We start from the raw sequence: 17,152 nt of genomic DNA, 5'->3' as shown, positions 1-17,152 counted from the left end.
TCTGCACGGCGGCGTGTTCGCCATTCCTAATGCTGCCCGTGAAGGTAGATGGAGAAAAGAGAGAGAGAGACAGAGAGCGAGAGAGGAGGAAGAGGAGGAGGAGGAGGTGGAGGTGGTTGGAAGAAGGGGGCAGTAGCAGGGAACAGAGGGGCAGGGGGAGGGCGAGAGACGCGATAGCGGGAGGAACAGGAGGTGTACGGGAGGTGACCGGTGTACCAGCTCGGTTCTGCGAGACTCGTGGAGAGCAATCAATAGGGTGTTTCGGGGATTCGGGAAACCGGCGGCGACGTTGCCACAAACATGGCCGCCGCGGAGGCAGACAGCCCTTGCGTTCCACGGGCATCTCTCCGTGCCCCGGGAACCGGGGGCAGGAATGCGCAGCGGGCGGGAAACATCCCGCTATGGAAATCGGGGCGCCGTCGATTTTGCATGGACGGAAGGAGAGGCTGTTTCAGGGTAGTTTTTAATAGGCCTGTAGCGTTAACGCTGATACCAGCCCGGGGGGAGGTCGGGGGCCTGGCAGGGTTTTATTATTCCGCGGGCAAGTTCGATTGAAATTAAAGTTTCAGCGCCGGGTGAAATTGACTTCCGTCGGAATTAAGAGTCTCGCTGGACGGAGGAGACTGTCCCCCTCCGCACCACCTCCCACCCCCTCCCTCCGTGGTGGTAATCTACTTGGCGGGATTTACATAGTTCGCCTTTGAGACGTTTCGAGGGTCTCCGAGATTAGAGAACTGAGTCGATGCATGTATACGACACTGCACGAGCTCGGGTAGTTCTAGCGGGGTTAAGTTGGAGATGAAATAGTAAGTTGAGAATAGCGACGGGGGTGGAGATGATAGTGGCGGGATTTAGTATCGAGGAGTTGAAGATTAGCTCTAGCATGGTATCAGGTCTAGCCCTGAAATGTGACCCTGTCGAGCTTAAATTTTATCGGGGTTGTAAAGCTTCTTTGCAGGCTGTCTCGCGAGAAGAATGATACTGGATTTCCTAGGAATACTAATTCGTTAGGTAGTACGTAATGATACATAATAATTTATGTGCTGGCAGGATAAGTCAAAATCCGGAGGACCATTTTAGTACACAAAAATCAGCTTAATGTAAGGTTAATGTAATGGAAAAGCGTCAATGCGTGTCTGACTATAGACGGAACGAAACTACTTGCCGTTAATTTAAATCGTTTAAAAGCACACTGAATTTCTAGCTAAAGCTTCTTTCATCGTGATATCGATATGGACCACGTGAAAAGGTAGTTGAAATTCATGCGTGAAGGGTAGACCCAGCGAAGAACTTTGAATTCGAGGCCACTGGGGGAAGTTTAGAGAACCATATAGACATCCTTTATAGATCAACCCCTTGAGTTAATATACTTTATTCAATTTCTTAAGAAAGAAGCTTTAGGAAGCAAGAGTAACAATACTGACACTATTAACAGTATTACGGGACACATATCATAGAATAAAACTACGCTAGAATAAATTTAATAGCTGAAGTTCCTATTGCAGTATTCTCACAAATTCAAAGATCATTATTATTATTTTTAATCGTCTCTATTACTCAAAAATACCACTTACCCAATTCCACCAATAACTCCAAACATCTCTACAAGCAATCACTGTTTAAAAAACAAAAACGTCCCTTAAGAAATCCAACGCAAAAGACTCCACCTGCCTCCAAAAAATAAAAGAAAGCACTGCAGGTCACGTCAGGCCAGTATTTCAAGGATACTATCATATTCAGACCCGCGCAATTTTCCCTCTAATTAAGTCACCCCGAGGAAACCCTTTCCCAGAGACAAGTTTTCCTCTGATTAAGTCACCGCGAAGCAACTCGTCACGGTGACGGCGATTCGGGGCGTTCCTCCTAGAGTTTAGTCGTGGAATCTTTCCAGCGGTGCCTGGCACTTCCGTTTAACAACTTACAGGAGTTTCTTTTAAGAAAAAGAATCGCTCGCAGTAGCCAATGACGCGAAAAGTGGAGCCTGTGCGTTTGAATTTCAGGTAGAGATGACGGGATCAAGCGTTTTCGATTACGTTCATCAGCAGGACCACTCGGAAGTCGCTGAGCAGTTAGGCCTCGTGTTGTCCTCGCCCGCATCTTCCGGTCCGCACTCGTCGAGTTCCGGTTTAGCGTCGCCGAGCAGCGCAGCGTCCGAGGAACATGGCTCCACGTCCACTGCGAATCCCGACGGTGAATTTCTGCATTGATTGCCTTTTGCTCGGGCATGCGGTGATGGTTAAATGAAAGTTTTGCAGTGTTTTTGCACAGCTGCAGCAGTGAGCATTAACGGCGCACTGCTTGTTACCGCGTTGGTATCGCTGAGTTACTCTGAGGAGCCTCTTTGATCTATGAACAAAAATTAGGGCAGTCCCAATAAACTTTTATACTTTCTTGTGACCATCATTGCACAGCTTCTTCGCTGTCTACGTCGTGACAAGGCCGTTCACGACGAGATTGCCAATTTATAAATTTCAAGTAGCTACGAATGACTGTGCAACTTCTTGGGGAGGAAAACAAATTTTTAAGTTAAACGATTTTATTTAAAATCCACTAAAAACTAATTCTTTTCTTTTACTACAATTTCGAGGGTGATATGTCACTTTAAGTAAAATCATGGGGCAGGATATTTCATCGCAGGATATGAATCACTTTAATGCAGAAGCAAGAGTCGAAATGAATTTGTTGTGAGAGAGAAAATATTTTAATTGCGGGATACAGATTGTAATGTGACAGAAAATTGATAAACTATAGTTGATGCCCCACGATTTTACTTAAAGTGACATATCATCGTCGAAATTGTAGTACAAGAAAAGAATAAGTTTTTAGTGCATTTTAAATAAAATCGTTTCACTTACAATTTTTTTATATATTTTTTTTTTATTATTTAGTCGCTTGAAATACGATTTGGGAAGAAGGGCACACCGTACCTTCTCGATTTAAATTCTTAACCGTTCACACAGGACGCGTAAATGATTAATTAATTGAATGTTTATTAATTTAACCACAGTGTCTGCGGTAATGTCGTTATCAGCAACCAGTCTTTATAAAGGATACGACCGAGCGTTCTGCGTGCGGATGAAATCCACGCTAACGAAACGGGGATGCCATTTTAAGTCTTCTGGATATAGGGTGAGTGTCGTGCACCTTCGTACATTGAAGAATTTTCAAAATTTCTTCTAAAATATCCTCATTCTAGTAGGCCATAAACATGTGACAAATATCAATTAATATATTCTAGTCAAGCGTAATACTTTGTCACTTGTACAGAATCTGATCTTATTATCTTAATATATAAAGCAGAAAGCTTTTACATGTTTGTGTGTTTGTCTGTCGCCTAAAAACTTTTGAACGATAAACTCTAGGATCACGAAATGAGCCTCAGATCATTATGTCTTAATAATCCAGACAAATGCGACTGTTTTCACAAAAAAAAAAAAATTTTAATTTTTAATTTTTTTTAATCTGATTTTAAAAAAAAAAATTAAAATCAGAATCTAAATTTCGGGCGAAGCTGAGTAGTAAAGCTAGTATAATATATGTATATTAGACAAGATGATCGCTAAAAGTAGTTTCTGATACATTTAACAGAATTCTATATAATCGCAGCCCGATGGCGCGCCATTTATCCATGCACGACAATTCGTGAATCAACATTTAATTAACGAGAACGTGGGTGTTAATTAACTATTATAAATTCAGGTCGTACTGTTACTATGCCGTTTGAGACCGCAGTATACGTTTAGCCATTCAAGAAAGAACGCACCACCTTTGATGGGCATGGTCGGCTTGGCGATCGCACTTCCTCCGCCGAGTGTGCACGAAATTCGCCTCGAAACCGACATGTTCGTCACCCGAATCAGCTTCGACTTTCGGATAGCACACTGTGAACCAAAGTGAGCACTATTTCTCTGCTAATAACTCGTACTCGGCATTTTTCTTTTCGTCAGGATGGTCAACGAATTTCCTCTTGTATCATTCAAGACTAATGGATTTAAGGAGTCATGCTCACTCAGGAGGCCGAAAAATGGGTGGTCTTTAGACATTTTTTACTCAAAAGCTATAACACATTTCTCAAAAAATCTTTTTTCCTTTTAAGGATTGCATCTAGTACCGTGCATCGTAATTTTTTCATTTAAAAATATTTATCAATAACTAAGTTATTGTCCATCACACGAAGATTCTCTAGAAGAAAAGGCTTCTGCGGTGACCACTGCTGCTCGAAAGTCGATCATCTAAAATAAAAAATTCAAGAGAATTTACTTATTATATTATATTATCTAGTATTTCAACGAAGGATTTTTCGAAATATTGATTTGAGAAAAAATGGCTGATGTTTAAAGTAAAAGTTTAAAATTGTTATCATAAATCGTGTCTGATTTTTGTCAATTAAAAGAAAACTAAGCGTCGAATAAAAGAATCCTTCGTTCAAATACTAGATAATATAATAAGTAAATTCTTTTGAATTTTTTATTTTAGATGATGGACTTTTGAGCAGCAGTGTTCACTGCAGAAGCCTTTTTTACAGAACCTTCAAGTGATGGACAATAACTTAGTTATTGATAAATATTTTTAAACAACAAAATTACGATGCACGGTACTAGATGCAATCCTTAAAAGGAAAAAAGATTTTTTGAGAAATGTGCTATAGCGTTTGAGTAAAAAATTTCCAAAGACCACCCTTTTTTCGGCCTCCTGACTGAGCAACCGAATTGCAAAAACGGAATGCCAGTTGAAAATATTACCTGCTGAAATTTGAGAACCCACAGAAATTTTGAAGTTCATCCAAAGGAGAACCGTGAAACAGGGGGTTGAAACATTATGATTTGTAAGGGATAGATGCAGGTGCCATAAGTTATCCTGAAGCTATTCTGTTTAGAAGAAGTTTAATAATTTAACGCGTATTTGGGAAATAGTTATTAAAGGCAATTAAACGTGAAATTCTCTTAAAGTACACTGGAATTTCAAAAGTATTTCTCAATTGTTTCGGGGATGATTGAAGCTTAAAGTTTTATATGTACTTATTGACCACCCTGAGAACATGTTTTATAGTACTGTCCTCCATTACCTATTTATTAAAATTCATTAAACCTTCAGAATCACGTAATTAATTCTCTATATTCGTTTACAGGGTATCCGAATTATTAGACTATACGGCCGACGAATTAACGGGGAAAAATCTTTATACATTGTGCCATGGGGAAGATGCGAATCGTCTTCGGAAGTCTCACATTGACTGTGAGTATTTTCATGTCTCTTTTTACTAGATACAAATGAAAAGCAAGCTATAAAAGAACGCGAGACGAATAATCCGTACAGACGAGTAATTCGATATTTTAAGGGCGACTTGCAAACATTTGTCGTTGTATAGCTTATCGAGTAACCTTCATAGATACGAATTGATTTGTTTCAGTGATTCACAAGGGACAAGTGTTGACACATTACTATAGGTTGATGAACAAAAGCGGAGGGTACACGTGGTTGCAGACGTGCGCTACTGTCGTGTGCAATTCGAAAAACGCCGAGGAGCAAAATATCATCTGTGTCAATTATGTCATAAGGTAAATAACAAGGCAGTCACTATTTCCAACGATCTTTCTCGAAGTTATACTTCACATTACCATAGAAAAAATATTAAGATATTCCATTTTCTCAATCTTCTTTAAAATCGCAAATATATATATTTGACAGAACGCTTAATCGTTTTAAGACTGATGCCAAAATCTTTGGTTTGATTTGAAAAAATCTGGTGAAAACCGATCACTGATCCTACTGTATAATATTCCTGCAAGATCATAATTAATCATTTACATTTGTTCAGTGGTCGGGAGTATGAAAACTTGATCATGGACTGCTGCCAATTGGAGGACGGTGTCATGGGCGTGAAGCGCGAGGACGCCGCTGGAAACGACCCAGAGAATGGATCACCGGATGCCGATAGAGGAGGTATCGTATTTCGAGCTTCATTTATAAAAAAAAAAACATAAAATGTACAACTACAGCCTACCCATTTTTATCCCTCTACCCCTGTTCTAACTACTTAACACCGCATTCCAGAGGGAAGAAGCCGTGGTGGACCGCCGAATCAACATCAGGAGCACCCGCACAGGTCTCCACCGGAAGATCGCGAGGACACCCGGGGCTCGGAGAGCGAGAAGCGGGGCAGCAGGCACCACGACAACATAGCCCAGTTGCAGCAAGAGCCCCAGACGACCGTCGGTGGCATCAGCACGCTGGAGGTGAAGTTACGTGGTCGCAAGCGGAAAATCAACGAGGACGACAGCAGCTCGAACGAGGAGGAGGAGGACGAGGAGGACGCGCCGACGAAGGTCGCGAGTAACGAGAGGAATCACGCCCTGAGTCCGGCCCCGTCGAACCACTCCATCTCTGGGGGCGACCAGGTGCTCTGTTCGGCCAGCCCGAAGTGCAGACGCGTGGAGGATCGAACGACGACCGCCGACGGTACAGGCACCTCCGTGAAAGACCTGGAGCAAGCGATGTCCAAGCACCTCCCCGTGGCTAGCCTGAACAAATCCCACTCGCCGACGCTGCACCAGCCCACGGACTTCAGCACGGACACGCTGCTGAAGCAGCAGCAGCAGAGGAGCACGATACAGTGGATCGGTGCTCATCACCACCTGGGACACCTGAGCCCCCAGCAGTCGACCACCGCCCCGCTGCCAGCCTCTGCTCTCCTGAGACAACTCTACGCTAACCGGGAGAGCGTGATACGCGCCAACGTGCACGGAATCACGTCCACTGGCAGCACGAGGACCCCGTCGTCAGGTGGGACCTACTACGCCGGGGAAACCGCGCCGAGCGGTCCCCTGCCTACTCCGCCTGGGTCAGAGGGGTCCAGTACCTACGGTGAGCACCAGTTCGTTCTTGCCGCGCATAATCAGAAAGCCGGCGCGGGGACCAGCTGCGCTGACGCCTTCACCAGCCTGGTGTCCTCCTACTCGACCGCCAGCGGCTACAGTGTTGACTACCACTCAGCGATGACGCCGCCGTCGTCCGTCTCGCCGAGAGACAAGCAGCAGCAGCAACAGCAGCAACAGCAGCAGCAGCAGCAGCAGCTCCACCCGGTGAACGTGATCAGTAACTACGAGAGCTCGTCGGCTTACACAGACCCCGTGCTACGGCACCAGTACGAGCCGGCCCAACCGTTGCCTTTGAAGCCGCAGGTGTACTCGGCCGCCGTCCATCCGAGCGCGTTGGACGCCGCCGCGGCTTACGCCTCGGCAGGACTGAGCGAGCAGACGCAGTTTTACCATCATCCAGCGGCTGGTGCAGGGTTCCACATCTACCATCCGACTAACAAGTCGGCGACGAACGGCTGGTACAGTTCGACGTCCTAGTGGCGTGGTCCCGTGCGCGAGACACGTGTACTTAAGTAACTGAAATCGTGCCCAAAGCCCCCCCCCCAATCATGCATATCAGTGATAAACGTATTATTCACCCCCACCCCCCTCGACGTCACTCTGTACCCTCTTTCCTCTCTGCTCTCGTTCGTTTTCAGTCTGTTTTCCTTCTGTTTCATTTCATTCCTCCCTCGCTTCCCTATCAGGGTTTGGCGTTATTCGAGTGCTTGTTGAAGTGAGTATTCGAGGAGGGGTTTCTCAGCAGCGTCTTAAGATCATTGCAGGCTCCTGGGGCAAAGCAATGCACTGGGGCCCCTGAATAGGACTTAAAATCAGACTTTTTTTTATTTGGAGGCTCCTACTGTCATGGGGCCCCTGGCGACTGCCCAAAGTGCCCATGACATAAAGACGCCACTGGGGTTTCTTCGAATCAATTTTTACTGTGCCAGGAATGGAATATCGTTCATGGCTAAAGACTCTTTAACTAGGGAATCGACGGGGTAATACCCGTTACCGGTGAATAACTATTGAGAAGGATTGTTAATGATAACTTTTAATTCTGCAACACAACAGAATTTAGTAATGTTGAGAAAACACGAGATGCAGTGGATAAACGTTGCGCAGTATGTAGCACCATGTCTGTTTAGCTAGAATAATATTAAGTTGTAAAATAGTGCGCTCGTTTGAAAATTATGAAGCGAGTCGGGAAACAGATTTCTAATTTTCAATTGTTTATGTCTTGTAAAGAAACCCTCTGATTGGGAGTTGCTAGAGGACTTTTACAACTTAATGTCATTGTTGTTTAACTTATATTAGTTGTCCATCAACAGTTACTCGAAACATTATTCGAATAATGCACAACTCTGCTCCGAACCTCCTCCCCTTTCCCTTCCATTTTTCTCTTTCATCGAAACCAGCGATCTAGTAGCACCGCGAGCTTAACTGGAGGGGTTGGGAGGCTGGAGGAATCAGAAGGGGGTGAACGGCCGCACGGGGGTCCGCTCGGCGCCTCGAGCCCCCAACGCCCTCAGTTTCGCTTGCGGCGCCTATGCGCGTGCATCTGTTGTGCCAATCGAAGTGTAAAGAAAAAAAAAATAAGAAATCGCTGCTCTCTATCTTGACTATGTAGAACGACTTATATTGTAATATAACAAAATAAATTATTATGTATGTTGACGATTTCGGAGATATTCGCGTGAGCGTGACGAGAAGATGGTCGTGTTCACGATGGCCGCCGTGCGTGTTCGAGACGAAAGAAGAAAAGGGATGAAACGTGAGGGTACGTTCAATGTGCTACGCTCAAGAGACGACGACGATGGGTGAGAGAACCGAGAATGACTATTCAGCATAGCTGTGCGTCGCGTGATACGCGGGCGGAGCGACGGGAATGAACGAGGAAAGAGACACTTATCAGCGTTCAATGCTGGGACGAGCGTGGTCGTTTAGCGATAATTAACTCGAGAAGCCCGTACTTGTCGTAATTTTTTATACTGTAACATTTTGTTGCGTAAAAATACGATATGACTTTAGTGAAGTCGACAGTGCAATCGTTACAACGTTTTTTAGCGTTAATTTAAGAGGATCGAATTAGAGATAACAAAAAAAAGATTTACCTTGCTTAACACGAGGAGGGAAACATTGTTTCTGTACGAGAGAGAGAGAAAGAGAGAGAGAGAGAGAGTGTGTGTATAACATTTATCGAAGGGAATCGCTATCTCTATTAATGTGCATTGTTTGGAATCGTTAACCTCATTCTTCCGCTTATCATTTCTCTCTTTACTGATCGTTGCTTCACTCGCGATGATAATTCTCTGTTCATGGTAGGCGGGGATCGTTTGTGGTCAGTGTTAATACATATCAAGCATCTTTGCCCCGGTAACAATGAATCACTGCCTTACCGAATAAAACAATGTGCAATAATTGCATCCACCAATAAGCGCGAAACACTTTCGGCTCTTCTTCTGTTAGCTGCATTTAGCTGTTGGTAAATTACGGCTCGCAGGTATTCGACAAATGCGCGCACAGTTTTGTAAAGAGAAATTTAGGAACGATATATATATATACATATATATATTGCTAGAGGTAGCGAATTCTTTCAGAGAGATTATTATGTTTTGTTGTAAATTGACGAATTGTTTTTGACGAGTACACAGTGTAAATACAATTTATGTGCTGTAAGATCCACCTGTTGAATATTTCTATTCATAATTTCTCTGAAATTTCTACGAAGTTTATTTTCGTTGAAGGAACATTGTAAGGCAGTGACTTAATCACTAAAATATATGCATAACGTCTCCATCTTGATAAAAGAAAACCTTGTAATTCTTACAGTCACCCTTGAACTTGAAAGTTATATCCCGTGCGACATTTACTTTTCATTACAGTCAGCGCGATACCTCTTTTGAAAAGCTACGACTACCCAGTGCCAATAGATTTGCTTCAATACATTTGATGTCTCGTAAAACTCAGGCGAACATCCATAATCGTTCAAGAAATTTAATCAGAAAATCTTCTGAATATTCATTACATTGTCAGATAAATCGAGAGCGTAGAGCCTTCTTCGTAATGTACAGTTAAGAAATTTAATTTAATTGGCTATGTTTTATGTTTATTTCAGCAATTTCAATTAATCCAGTCGCTTGGAACAAAGTCAAACGTTTCTGTTAATAGAAACGTAGGTATTTAACATTGGATGGGAATCAGCCTTTGCCAAACAGCAATGTTCCGCGTGTAAATACGTTCGCGAAAAAGAAATTGTGTGTAAAGAATGCACTGCATAAGAAAAGTACTTAAAACAGACAAATGCGGTACACACAGAAATTTGCCTTACAAAATTGTTCTTGAAAAATATATAACGAGATAAATTCAGGTGTAAAGATTATAAGACTGATAATAAATTTGCTTGTTCTGTTCTATTGTTCGAGCAAGCCATAAATTCAAATTACATAGAAGTATCCATAGATATTCATATTCCACTATTCTTTGTTTAAAAATCCATATTGTAATTAAGAAATAAAAAATAATACACCTAAGTCTTCGTAAAAGTCACGAATTTGTTATTTACTATCTCTAGAATATACTATTTCTAGAATATACATAGAATATAGGTACTAGTGGTAAAAGACAACCATTTGTTTTGTAATTACAATCACTGTTAAAGGGAATCACCAGATCTCAGCATTACAGTACAATAGAAATATTCTTGTTACAATTAAGCATCTTTAATTGCTCCTCGCTATAGTTTAATAATTTCGTAGTTCGACCCGAAATCGAACTAATTTGAAAAGTGGCATTCGGCATTACCATGTGAGGGTAACAATAACCTCTACATAATTACACTCCAATATTTCAATGATTACATACTCGTTTCAGTTGCATGCTCGAAACATAAACTAGAAAACAGTTATAAAATTGCCTCCTATGAAGTATCATTAATTTGTCTCGAAAGTCTTCAGATATGAGTCATCGAAGAAATATTGGAGCATTATTGCAACGTACACTTATACATACAATGAAAGACCGAATTTTCCCCCAGTTTTCCCTCGATTCTGTGAAACTCTGTAACGTCACTGTCATTTGCTTTTCAGCACCGCTCCAGGTAAAAGTGTTAAATTAACCGCTGCTCAATCCGAGAGCAATGCTCGATGTTTCGCCAGTGTTAGGTTAAGGTTCTTACCGATAAGAGTGCAATCACTCTTTACGTAGCGCAGCTCCTCGATCGATTCCGATGTTCGATATCTTGGCCTCGAGTTCGCTCAAGTCGACAAACTCAACAGTCATTGGAGCTCGTTCATTCGTCATTCGCTTATACTTCTTGCAGATCCGCGCCTATATAAGAGACGGGTGAACGAAATTCAAACCGAATATCGCAAGTGCAACGCGATTCGACAGGACCGTGCAGTGTGTGGAGTGGGAACGTTTTACCCTCCGAGGGAATCAGCAGCGGACAGCAACCATGATTTGGCGTTTCGCGATATTCACCGCTCTCTTGATCTTGACGGTTGAGGCGAAAAAGTATACGGAGGCTTCGGCGGCGCAAGACAATGAATGGCAACAGTTCGAGGAGTTTCTGAAGTGGAAGAAGTTCAGGGAGCTGCGCGAGAATTATTCGCAGGACACCAAATACGAGAAGCGCCATCGCGAAAGTCACGATGTGGATAGAATTGACGAAAGGAACCAGGAGGTACCTATTTCTGATCCACCGCCAATCAACGAGGCTGCTCTAATGGCAAGATACATCGTGAATCAGGCTGGTATGCACATTGCACTTATGGTATAGTTGCAGCGTTTTCGATAATTCGAAAGTGTGATAGGGATAATGTTTAAGGTGGGAGCATTGATGTCAAGGGAGATATAAAATACCATTTTAAATTATGGGAATTAAGAGTGTATTTGTACAAAGCGTACACGAGCGTAGGACGAGAATAACGCGTCCGCTGGTGCGTGCGCACGCATGAGTGTACTTACGCTACGCGCAGATCGTTTGTCTGAAATTAATATTAGGTTCGTGCGCACAATGTTGGCGCTATTCCAAATTTGCGATATAAAACGACACGTATCATTAGATTTACTTATCGCGTAACAAGGCTTCAAGTTTATCAAGCACGTACACGGTTTCCTTTGGCGACACAACGGAAATAATCAGTCCAATCGGACAATGGTGTTGTGGATTAAACCGAGCTTGATTGTTTGTTCAAAGGTCAAGTTCGGCAGAAATAAGTAACGGTTTATAACCTCCGTTGAATCAATCAATCGAGTCGGCTAATCGATTGTGATAGCATTGTTACAACATAGTAATTAAATTATTACGGTGCACTTGAAATGTGCTGTATTTATTCCTTTGTTTCAGAATATTATCGAGCAAACGTATTTGAATTTTTTCACGATACGAGATGCAAGTCCTCGCGTGAGGTTATTGTTGACAGTAAACAGAGATTTCACTCTTCTCTCAATTTAAACACACAACTGTAAATTAGCGGGTCGATTACGATTGTGTTCGGGTTATCCCACTTGCAAATACGTACCGCGATTAATTTTTTACACGTTTTAATCCGTACTTGTTTACGAAACGCACTGAATCGTCTAAATATTTCTTAATTACTGTTTTCCTCGCGTGGAAACTCACGTACTAATTCTGTTACCGATCGTTCCCTGCATAGAATGGGTACCAGTGGCGACGATAAGCACGCGAAAGGATATCGAGTTGTTTCCAGCGGTAACTTTAGTTTCCTTCACCGACGGACTTTTGGGAAATGGATTGGGTATTCCATATCTTTATCTCACACCGCTGGACTTCACGGCTCAAGATCTCGCTGTAAGTGCCACTATACGGGTACATGTACCCCCGATATTACCAAACAACCCCTATGTTGATCGAACTCTATTGATCGATGTTACCTTTCTCCGATAAGATAGCGAGTAACGTGACGGATCCAATCATTACTGTGATATAAATCGCGGAAAAATTTATTTACCGCATTTATCGTCGTGATTCTTTATTAATTTATTTCACCTGATAGTTAATATTAATCTGTCTGTTTGATAACTTTTTATTCATAGAAAGATAATCGCGTGTCAATGTTGATGACGCTAGCCCAAGGAGACTATTGTAAATCGAAACAATGGGACCCCATGGATCCTCGTTGCGCGAGGGTACTCCTAACTGGGAGAATCAAAACGGTCAGTAAATGAAAGATATTAATGTATCGATTCACTCTATTAACACGAACTACAAACTTACTAATTACTTACTTCTTTCTCGTAAACAGTTGAAGAACGACAGTTTTGAGCTTAAAACAGCGGAAAAGGTTTTCTTCAATCGTCATCCGAAATTAGTTAATATGCCACCAAGTAAGAATCCGCCTATTAATTAATTTCAACTAGTAAATAATAATATTGTCGCGTCTAGTTATCTAAATAATCGCTTGCGTTTTATTGCAGGTCATCACTTCTACTTTGCCAAACTGAAGATAATGACTATCGTGGTTTTGGATACTTTCGGCGGCCCGAAATACGTCAGTGTAAAAGAATACTTGAATCCACCAGTTGCCAACCTTACCGACGAGTTCAACCGACGCTTCCCTCTGGAAGGTTACCAGAATGATTCGGGGGAAGAATATCAGCCTGTTTCTAATGTATTAAATCCGGTGGTCTGTGCTATATAATATAATACCGTGTAATAGTAGTTTTATACATTTCCGATGTTTTTATAATATTGATATTTTTTCACAATTACCTGAGTGGCGATTCATTGCATAAAATAAAATAGCGAACATAACAGGTTTATAAGTTAATTTTAATTAATCAAGCCGTTTCATTTTTGGATCTAACGGAAACACGATAAGAACTGATTATTGATATTGGAACAAGTGGTAGACATGGTATTAGTATATCTTCGAAGTATGGTATCGTTTCGATTATTACACTCGTAGCAATTTCAGTCGACATTTATTTGAGATTATAAATCTCAATTCAAGAGGCGTACAAATTAGAAATACACATGCACACGTGTAATAGCATTACACGGATTGAAGTTCGGATACGTTTACTACACGTGCACACGTGTATGTAAATACACGGGAAATAGGGACCTCTAGTACAAATTCTGTTCTATCTGACGTGATTTTATACTTCAAATATGTACATCCTTCATATAAAAATTGCACATTCTTAAAGTACGTTACAAAGAATTAAAATATATACTATTCCCTAAATTCAAGATTGTACACGCTACAATGTTTTATGCAATATCACTTAAACATTCCAACTACTCTTTATATATAAATTATATTTCCATCGTTTATATACATTCTATATGATACATTTAAAAATGTGGAACCTCTATATATTATTATTTATTTTAAAAGCAAGCATTTCCTTTGAAGAAAATTCATAATTGATTACAATTCGAAAATAGTATTAATGTACAGTATATAATTACAGAAGGTTGTTAGTCCGTTTTGGCTATGCTTTCTTTGCAGCAGTCTGCGTGCTCTTTCCATGAACAAGGCTGGACGAGCTTAACATGACGGAGATTTGTTCCGGCAGTGGGCAAGCAATTAGCAGAAGTTCCTCCGTGTTGTAATATTTACTCAATACCTGATACAATTGCGTAAACGCGGCGCACACGTTGTTCTTCACCGGTCTGAATAGAATAAATTCTGTCTCCTTGTTAGACAGATACAGCTGCATCAGCTGCTGAATTTCAGGGCATTTGAATTTAATTATCCGCAGTACTTCGCTAATCGCTGCAGCAACGTCCTGCGGGCTCCCTAGAGCGTGCTCCTGAGGTTTATCTGAATTGTTAGCATTCGCGTACGATTTCTCTTTCTCCAATAACTTCAAAGCTGGATGTATCAGCATAAACGTGGCGTGCTGTATAAGTCGTTGGCAAGTGTACTTTAACTTATTATCCACATATTTCCTCGAGTCTATCAGCTGCTCCTTCATCTGTGGTGCACCCTCTAATAAAAACTCCAGCAACGCGTTATTAGACAGAGTAAAAAACCTTGAGCTTTTCTCCAACAGACCAAATGCCGCTGTTTTCACTTTGGAGAAGTCTAGGCTGTACTCCTTTATAGTGAAGTCTACTTGGAACGGTGCGATTTGTTCCCGCAGTATCAGCAAATGTTTTATCTGGAAGAGTTCCGCGTCCAAAGGCGTCGCCCTCTTTTCGATCTCCTGCTTCGCGTTCTCTATACTTTGGACACAGAGAGATATTGCTTCTTGACTTAAGGACTGAAAGACAGATCTGTCCACGCATCGGTACAGTCTTGATAAGCAAACTAATGTCCTTCGGACTGTCGGGTACCACATTCCATGAAGATCCGCAGGCGAGTTACCCATGTGTGTCTTTTGATAAATAGAATCTATTACAATATGGTTTCTAGACACAGGTTCCATCGTATTATCCTCGTTAGACGATACTGATATCTTCTTCATATTTGTCTGCCGAGTCTCTTCTCTAATCGACTCTGCTATATCTTCCATCATCTTCAATTTATCCGGATACGCCAGGTCACCTGGAGACGGATTGTAATTCAGGACGTCCGATTGCAAATAGAGATGCGCACGGAAGACAAGCCTCTCTTGTACGTCGTGCAACAGTTGCAGGCAAACGTTTCCGAATCCCTCTAAGGGCTCGAAATTGTTTTGAACATGTTCGTCCAGCATCTCGATCCTCAAAATACAACAAATCTCGGCTAGCGTTTCTAAATGATTAATGTGTATGATAAACGGTCTTAGCATATCGTACAGAGAAGTACACAGACTCTCAAGGTATGCTGTTAATCCACTAGATGGCTTCGAGAAGAATTCATAGAACAACTTATATTCATCCATCGACGCGTGTAACAGTAATGCGCATGAATTTCGTACCAGACTACAATGATCGCCATTGTATTTCTCTTTCACAAACATTAGAGACTTCTGCACGCTGGTCCCTAGCACCAGCCCCCTTTGACTCCAATAATATTGCTGGCATTCCGACAATAAACTATCGTATTCTTGCCGCTTGTACGACTTCGCTTCGATCTGTTCTACGACTGGCTTAACTTTAGACAAAATGGTTTGAAACCTCCCGTAGAAAAGTGCCAGGGCCGCGTCCCCGTTATCCTGGGAATCGTCGTTGTCCCTCAAATTTAAAATACTCTCCGTCGTTTTACTAAATAAATTAAAGATATAATTCTGTATCATGGACAGCGCTTTGGACTGGCAATGTTTATACTTAATTAAGTAGGTGTTACTTTCTTTGAACGAAGAATTACCCTGCACAAAATCTATGTTCATGTCGATTTTATTCAATATATTAAAGAACATCTCGCTGTTCACGGATAACGTGGGCGCTTCCAGCTTCTCCATCATCATATCGATATCTTTGAAATATTTCACGTATTCCGTAATGTTCTCTATAGTGGTATTCAGTTTCCTCTGATCAGAGTCCAGCTGTTCGCTGGCATTGTACAGAGAGGTGGTTTTGTCTGACACTTCTGAATACTGTTTGAACAACATCGTAAAGTTCTCCAGTGCCTCCTCTATTTGAAGGCAAAGTTCGTGGCACTCGTCGCGTCTTGCCTGGAGTTCGTTAAGGTAAGACATGTACTTCACATCTTTCCTGGCTATACACTTCTGCTCCAACGAACCATAATGTTCTAACAGATCTTGACACCGTTCTATTTGTACTGATTTTTTATCTGCTTCGTTTGTGCACGCGGTACCATCTATCTGTTCAGCCTTGATAGTGTTGTCTGGAAATAATTCCTCCTCCAAGCTTAATAGACAATCCTTTTGGCGATCGGTCAACGGTGCCAGCGGGTCCTCTGACAGATCCCATTTGGTTAAGTTATTCGGAATGTTTTTTACTTTGGACATTGTTCCTTGTCAGTAGGAATAAACGTTACGGAATGAATACCTCTGAAGAAAGCGGTAGAACCGTATATATCACAAACATGCCGTTTTGTAATATAAGTTAAAAAATTGACTTCAAAAAACTGACACCGCAGCAATTACGAATCATAATCGTGAAGTTGAGACAGGTTCGATCGCTGCGAGCAGTATGACCACCGGATGAAACATAGGGAATTGTATTTTGTCGCAAAACGCTTTCTGACTGAAATATCTTAAAAGTTTCAAATGATAAGAAGATCAGCGTAATCTTTGGTAAAAGCACTTCTTTATTACTTAATTAATTTCGTAATCCTTAGTTTAAATATATTGAGAACATTTGAAATTCTTTTCGTTCTATAATCGTATTATAATATCTTTAACGGAATTGCTAATTAATTCATTGTGCGATT

General features: G+C 41.6%; 3 protein-coding genes across 12 annotated transcripts in view; 2 read left to right on the top strand and 1 right to left on the bottom strand.

The window, feature by feature from the left end:
• Window positions 1-11,386, top strand: part of LOC143378585 (protein trachealess-like) — a 186,161-nt gene extending 174,775 nt beyond the window's left edge. For 6 of the 10 annotated variants that reach the window (XM_076830406.1, XM_076830408.1, XM_076830407.1 and 3 more), the window contains 7 exons: window positions 2,001-2,190; window positions 3,008-3,129; window positions 3,700-3,893; window positions 5,129-5,235; window positions 5,411-5,558; window positions 5,819-5,943; window positions 6,055-9,672. In XM_076830406.1, the coding sequence (XP_076686521.1) occupies window positions 2,001-2,190; window positions 3,008-3,129; window positions 3,700-3,893; window positions 5,129-5,235; window positions 5,411-5,558; window positions 5,819-5,943; window positions 6,055-7,355 (2,187 nt within the window). In that variant the 3' untranslated portion in view covers window positions 7,356-9,672. Of the gene's footprint in view, window positions 1-2,000; window positions 2,191-3,007; window positions 3,130-3,699; window positions 3,894-5,128; window positions 5,236-5,410; window positions 5,559-5,818; window positions 5,944-6,054; window positions 9,673-9,975; window positions 10,584-11,178 lie in introns of those variants that run through there. The other 4 variants (XR_013088310.1, XR_013088308.1, XR_013088311.1 and 1 more) reach the window with 4 other exon arrangements.
• Creg (Cellular Repressor of E1A-stimulated Genes) lies at window positions 11,314-13,657 on the top strand. Its single transcript, XM_076830430.1, has 5 exons — window positions 11,314-11,611; window positions 12,518-12,672; window positions 12,918-13,037; window positions 13,127-13,208; window positions 13,299-13,657. Exons 1-5 carry the CDS (start codon window positions 11,314-11,316, stop codon window positions 13,520-13,522), a joined length of 879 nt encoding a protein of 292 aa, XP_076686545.1. The 3' UTR covers window positions 13,523-13,657.
• A 468-nt stretch (window positions 13,658-14,125) lies between these two features.
• On the bottom strand, window positions 14,126-16,908 carry Cog3 (conserved oligomeric Golgi complex subunit 3). Its single transcript, XM_076830413.1, has one exon. The coding sequence runs from the start codon at window positions 16,725-16,727 to the stop codon at window positions 14,322-14,324; it is 2,406 nt and encodes an 801-aa protein (XP_076686528.1). The 5' UTR covers window positions 16,728-16,908; the 3' UTR covers window positions 14,126-14,321.
• Window positions 16,909-17,152: the final 244 nt, after the last annotated feature.

This window comes from Andrena cerasifolii, chromosome 2, assembly GCF_050908995.1.
Source record: "Andrena cerasifolii isolate SP2316 chromosome 2, iyAndCera1_principal, whole genome shotgun sequence".
Taxonomy (NCBI): Eukaryota; Metazoa; Arthropoda; class Insecta; order Hymenoptera; family Andrenidae; genus Andrena; species Andrena cerasifolii.
This window is presented reverse-complemented; position numbering and strand designations above follow the sequence as displayed.